Raw genomic sequence first — 6,863 nt, forward strand, 5'->3', positions numbered from 1 at the left:
AGTGACTGTTTTGAGGAAGCTGAAGTGTGACTCGGGTATTACAAGCATATGAATATTTTGCACGTATTTGAGTGTGTTTGCCTCGTATGACCCTTACAAATCAGTCTGAGGTTATACAAAACTCTAGAAGACACTGAGCGGTCACTTGGATCAAATTTGGAGCTAGTTCTTATATCTGAAGTTCACTACAGTCCTTCTGAGAATTTTATAGGTGTTTCTCTTTCGGTTCCAAGGGTTACCGGCAGCCTTGCCGTAACAGTTTTCTTTTTACAGTGCAGAAGACCCACCTTCCTTCTTCATTGAACAGTGGTGTTTACTTGTAGTCACCTGAGAGCTTTTCCGATGTTTGCAGAGCTGATCTTGTTTCTTTTCTGGTTTTACCACTAGCTAACTTGGAAGCTTGAAGCTGAACTTGGTTCTTTACTGATTATTACTGAATTCCTGCAAACATTTAAAGTGGTTTTGCTCAGAGGAATATTTAAAAAATAGAAATAGGGCTATAATTAAAAGAAGAAAAACTTAGTTTCAGGATCCCCAAAGGTAGTTACAAGAAAGCATTTGTTTGTGGGGAGGGCAGTTTGGGGTTTCCTAACAGTTCTCTAGCTGTGCTGATTTATTTTCTTTAAAATTACAGTTGCTTTGGTAGTCTGTATATATTTCCAGATAAGTGTTGTTACCTGTCTTATGGACCATGGATAATACAGAGACAGAATGGTCCCAAGTATGTGTATCAGAACCTGTTCTGCCTGTCAGCTGAGTTGCTCTGTCATTTGGAAACTTTTTTCCCCTCCTGCATGTTTCCCTTGGATGAGAGCACACTTTGTTGATTTATGGACATTCAGCTTTTCTGTCCTTTGCAGTTGCCCATATTTGACTGCAGTGCCTTAGATCTGGTTTTGGTGCTGTTGCTTTGTGAGTAACTTGCCACCTTAACTATAACATACTGAGTAATAGGGTTGACTGTACTAACGTACAGTCTGAAGGAGAAAATAAGTATTTATTACAGCTATTTCCAGCTTTTTTTTTTTAGCATTGGATTATGCTGGGTGAAGATACCCAGACATATTTGACAGAGATGAGGTTTTGTCCTGGCTTCGGCTGGGACAGAGTTAATTTTCTTCCTAGTAACCGATACAATCCTTTGGTTTGGATTTAGTGTGAGAACAATGTTGGTAACACACTGATGTTTTAGTTGTTGCTAAGTACGGCTTATTCTACTTTAAAGATTTTTCAGTTTGCTGTGCTGTGCCAGTGAGCAGGTGCCCAAGAAGCTGGGAGGGAGCACGGCCAGGACAGCTGACACGCACTATCCAAAGGGCTATTCCATACCACAGAGCATCATCCTCGGTGTATAAACAGGGGAGTGGGCCAGGAGGGGCGGATCGCTGCTCGGGTATCGAACAGCAGGTGGTGAGCAATTGCATTGTGCATCACTTGTCTTTTCTTGGGTTTTATTTCCCTCTTTTTTATTGTATTCATTTTCATTACAATTATGATTGTTATTATTTTATTTATTAAACCATTCTTATCTCAACCCATGAATCTTTTTTCCAATTCTCCTACCCATCCCACTGGGCAGGGGAAGGAGTGAGTGAGCAGCTGTGTTGCTTAGTTGCTGGCTGGTGCTTAACCATGACAAGTTTTCAGAGATGTTTTCTCATTCATTTTTAATAAAATACCTGACTTGATGGATCAGGTATCTTCCTCTGTGGTATGCCCTTCTCTTCACCCACTTATGCCTTTCATCCCTGTTTTGGGTAGATTGCAGAATGGTTTAATCCCTTCCTAGGAACTGCAGAAAGCAGGAACAGCTGTAACTGCTTCTAAAGGACCACAGCCTGACCTCACTGTGATGAACATTAATTACATCAGTGTTCACTATAGAATAGATAATTGGCTGAATCAGCATGAGAAAATACTCCATTCAAGGTGGGCAGCAACTTAGACAATAGTGTCACAGTGACTGTAAATCCAATTTAGAGGGAAAAAAAGTTAAAAAGATAAGTGCTTGTATGCTGAAGGCATGACATAGAAGAAGACATGGGAAAATATTATAGTGTCCAGGTCAGCCACAAATAAATTTCCCCTCTGGTAGGCCGAATTTCCCATGGAAAAAATGTCATACACTCTCAAGATTGTTGTGATTCTGTGTTTATTATGGATAGTTTTTCTTAGTGTGAAGTTGAACTACAGGTGTTTTTTTTTCCTGCTAGCCTTTTAACAAGCAAAAAGATTCTTTCAAATCTTAATTAAACTGCTTTTTGTTCCACATTTTTCCATTTCATAGTCAGGAGGGCATGCTAGATATACTTAAGTGTTTACTATTATTAGGTTTATGTGTGAACATAACAATTGTGTTTAGCTGACAAATGTTCATTTGGGATTTACTTTGATTTAGACATTATCGTGAGAACTTCATATTTTCATACCTCTGACACATCCACATCCACCCAGTTCCTTCCATTGAGTCTTCATGGAAAACACTGATCTAGCAATGACTGAATGTCCCTGGGGAGCACGATATGCAAACAACCGCTTCCAGGTTTCTAATAGCTCTTCTGGTTTTTCACTTGGTGCTGTTTATCCTCTTTGCACTTGGAACAATGCAGTGAAACTGGCCAGTTTCGCTGTTTAAGGTGCAGCGTAGTGATATTGTTTTATTCAAGTATCTAACAGTGCTGACAATTCAAACAAATATATGCAGAACCAAATGTCTGATTGTTTTTAATGGGGTGGGAGGATGGGTGAGAGCCAAATGCTTATCTTGCATGTGAGCTGCTTGGCCTTGCGGCTTCTGTAATTTTCTCAACTTCTGACTGCTTTAGAGAAAGGAGTGTAGGAAGGAAGGACAGGAGAGGCAAATTGCAGTGTATGAATAAGATAGGAACTGGTCAGTGCGAGTTTGTAGTTACTGACCTTTTTCTTTCCTTCTAACAACGAATTAAACTTCCAGTCTTATAATGTTTAACTTGTTAATAACTTTTCTATATTGAAAGCGTAAGAGACTGACTTTAAAAGAACTTACCAAGATGAGGAAAAACAGAAGTAAAGGCCTCAGCTTGCCAGGCTGTGCTTTTACCTTGCTCATAGGCATTACTCAGAGGTTAAAATGGTAAACTTCCTTCTGTTTAACTCAACCAGAGTTGGGTTTTCTGAAAACGCTCTTTCATACGAATAATATCTGGAGTCGGCAAGTAGTGTGCAATCACTTGTATGGTAAGAACGAGCTGCATGTATTTCTTCAGGGTAGAAAAGGTCCCTCTTAATTTCTTTGGGTGAAAGCTGGAACTTGTTACTAGCTCTACATGAGGGTTTTGGGTTATTTGGAGCAGAATTCTTACACTAAAACAAACATCTGCTGGTTTTGTTGTGTTTAAAAGAAAGAAAACCCCAAAGCCTAGAGGATTGGGCGCAGTATATAGCATGGAGGTGAGCAGCCTTATGAAAGGAGACTTGAGTGTGTCCCCATGCGTTACACGGTATCCCTGCCCAGTTGCTGCTCTGTGCAGCTCACCTGCATTCGTGCATTAGTATGGCTTCGCTAAAGCATTTAGACTTCAGATGATTATCAGTACATGAAACTATGAGTAATCTTTGCTATCTCTGGAACTCTGTAAACCAGTTTCCCGTAGTCTGGCTATAGATCTTGCAAAGGAACATAGATGAATGTTTATTGGCAGAGCAGAAAGGTTATAGCCCAGGTAAAAACAAAAGGAGAAGAATCAACAGGATGTCTGTTGTTTGATCTAGACTGTCTTTGGGATGTTGTGCTATTTTTAAGCATTCTTCCTGTGAACCTTCTTGAACTCCCTCTCTGCTGAAAATTCCTGAGAAGGGCATGCGGTTGTGCATGCTAAAAATCCAGGTATCTTCCTGTGTTCATATAGCATGCTGTACAAAAACATCTGCAGCTTTTCAATTTACAGAAGACTGCTCATCCCTTTTGTGTGGCTAAGTGAAACTGATATTTTCATGCTGAGAGGAAGTGTCATATAGCTTGTGCAGCCAGTGCTCAAGAACAAGGGTTTATTTTAGTCTGTACTGATTCTTGATGTGCAACTGTGAGCCAGTCTTAATGGAAAATACCTGCCTTGCAAAGTGCTTCCTATCTCTGTTGAATAGCTGTACCAGGCTCAGCTCTGTGACTGTTGGGTGGGATTCAGTATTTGGAAGATCTTGCCTTCCTGGATTGTTGTCACCATAAAAGCCTGTTTTTAAAGCTGCATCCGTGACATTAACTTGGAAGTACCATTGCAGTTCAGTAGCACTTTATTCTTGTTTAGTCATTTCAACCAGCAGCTCATCTGAATTTGCATTGTTTGAGGTCTGGGCTGTAAATACAGATGTTGGAGATTCCGAAAGGTGCTCCATACTTCCAACTGTGTAAATTCAGCAAGCGTTACGTGGGCAGCAACTTCATGAGCAGGCCGTGAGATTATTTTTAGTCACCTAAAAGACCACCACCACTGAATGTCCATAACCATGCCCGGCAGGTTCATAAGCTTATGGTGCTCAACAGCAATTATCCTGTTACCCTGGAGGTGTCTTATCCTGTGGGCAGATCCCATCATATAGTTTTCTGTGACCTGGGATCTAGGACTTGTGTATTTGACTCAGTACAATGTTCTTTACTGATGTTCTGGGAGTTTCTTGTCATGTGTGTTGCCACCTTATGAACTGCTGCTGCTGTCAGCAGAAGTCTGGGTAAGACATTTCATATCAAGAGAAGAACTTAGTTACGAGTCTCGTGGAGACCCTTTCCCTTTAAAAAGAAGGGCAATGAGGAAAAGCAAAATTGAGAGACTTTGAGGTAGAACATTTTATTGTGGCAAGTTAAAAATCTTATTTTAGATGATAAAAGTATAATTGACCTTTCAAAATCAATGCTGTGGATAAGTCCAGTCTGGAAAATTATAGTGGCTCTTGTGAGTTAGCCTTTTCATCCTGTTCTAGATGGCTCTGGTCTGTAGTGGTGTTCTGTGAAGAGGCAGGAATGCACTTTTTGCGTTTCAGGTACTTAGCTGTTTGCTACAACACTTGAAGGTCCTGGGTTTCAATGCATAACAGGTTCAACTGCTGAGCTATCAGAGTTTTGTCTTCATTTTGTTACATGATCTACTTCATAAGATGAGGGATCTGCTGGACTGTACCTGCATGTGCAGAGAGGTTTGAGTGTTGGGTTTTTTGAGTGTTTGGAGTGGTTTATGTCCCTGTTACTGTGCATTAGGTACAGCTTATTCTGGAAGTAGAACAAACTGACTTTGGCACGTTTTGGCATGACTGTTCTAATGTTCCTCCTTTCCCACAGTTTTTAACATTGACCTTTTTTTGTTTGTTTGGAAGCAGAGAGTTGCAGGAAATCTCATATAAATTAACTGTTCTATACTTTAAGCATCCCAGATCATAGGTTGAGCTGTTTGGAGCCAGTTTTTTAAGGCTAGTGGAAAAAGATCTTTGAAATGTGTAGTATATATTTAGTTCCTTAAACTCAGCTTCTGTGCACTGATCTATAAAGTCTGTGAATGTTTGGGTGCTGAATTTAATTTAACAGATTGTTCAGCAAGTACAGACACTTTGCAGAATTATTTTTTTTTCAGCAAAAGCAGCCTGCAAGTCCTATCAAATCAATATTGGTTTATGAAATGATAGAAGAACAGGCATATAATGCTGTTAGGAATAAGGGCGAGAACAAATCTATTATTCAAAGACTGATGTTAACATAGAAGTACTCAAACCGAACTAGTGCTGTCATTGTATGTAGGACCATCACCTGTGCCTGAAGCAGAATTCTCATTTAAATCCAGCTTTGATTTTGTAAAAAAGTAAAATTGTAGCTGGTTAAAATTGTGGGTTTTTTTTAAGAACTCCAGGATGACTGGAGCCCATGGAATTAATAAGTAGGAGATGACTTGAGTTGATTGGAGAATTCTAATGCTCCTGTAATATCACATTACTGCTTACTTGAAAACAATTTGGTCTTAGTCTCAGGGTGAACATCTTCAAGATGGTGCTGTTGTGAATGAGGACAAAAGCACTCGTACTTTAAAGTTAAGCAGGGTTGTCTGCTTCTGTTTTTGAAAGCTGGTAGTTGTCACAGTGTCAGCTGGAGGAACATAGTAAGCAGGAGGCTTGCTTGATAGGCTTAGGGCTTCCCTTGCTTCTCACTTGCCATTCAGGAAGGGATGCAGACAGGCTTTTTCTGTAAATACATGCTCTGGTTCTGTTAAGTTTTAGCATTTAAATACACGCATCCTTCATTTGCGACATTGTTTTCTGGAAAGTCTGGACTTGGTGTATCAGATTTGGTCCACTGAGTATGTGCTGTCTGCATCTCTGAGTGGACTATCAAAGGGAAATGCAAGATGGTTTCTGTTGGTACAGCACTGCCTGACTCCATGTCTCTCAGAAGTAGATTACAAGTTCTGCAGGTCTGACATACTAACAATTACTTTTCAATATGCGGGTCAAAAGAAAAAAATCCTTTCCTCACTCCCAAACAGATGTAACTTTATTGTCTAAGTGTGTTACCTATGCCTGTGGTAAGATGAGTTAAAGGCAGTAAAATCATTGAGTTCATTGAAGGGTTAGATGTCAGCAAACTGATGCTGTTCATGTGCTGTTACAAATCGCTCCCTTTTATTACTGGCAGCACTTGTATAGACTTGAAAACACATGTGAAAGCAGCAATGTCATGTAGTGTAACCTACCGCACTGGGATCACTGGTAGAAGCATCCACTTGAATGGTTCAGGTGCTGCGTTTGAAGGAATACGTTCTGCCCTGGTTTTGGAAAGGGATTTACTTTACCCCTTTAAAAACCTAGTTGTTGTGGAACAAATGGAATGAGGGTTTCCCCACCCCCCC

The 6,863-nt window shown here is 40.2% G+C and overlaps 1 protein-coding gene across 1 annotated transcript in view; it reads left to right on the forward strand.

Moving 5' to 3' along the window:
• Positions 1-3,423: 3,423 nt before the first annotated feature.
• The window catches only part of EHD4 (EH domain containing 4), a 26,677-nt gene continuing 23,237 nt past the window's right edge, over positions 3,424-6,863 (forward strand). The window contains 1 exon segment of the mRNA XM_026849332.1: positions 3,424-3,429. Within this exon segment, the coding sequence (XP_026705133.1) occupies positions 3,424-3,429 (6 nt within the window).

The sequence above is a fragment of the Athene cunicularia genome, assembly GCF_003259725.1.
Source record: "Athene cunicularia isolate RWA chromosome 5 unlocalized genomic scaffold, athCun1 chr5_part1, whole genome shotgun sequence".
Taxonomy (NCBI): Eukaryota; Metazoa; Chordata; class Aves; order Strigiformes; family Strigidae; genus Athene; species Athene cunicularia.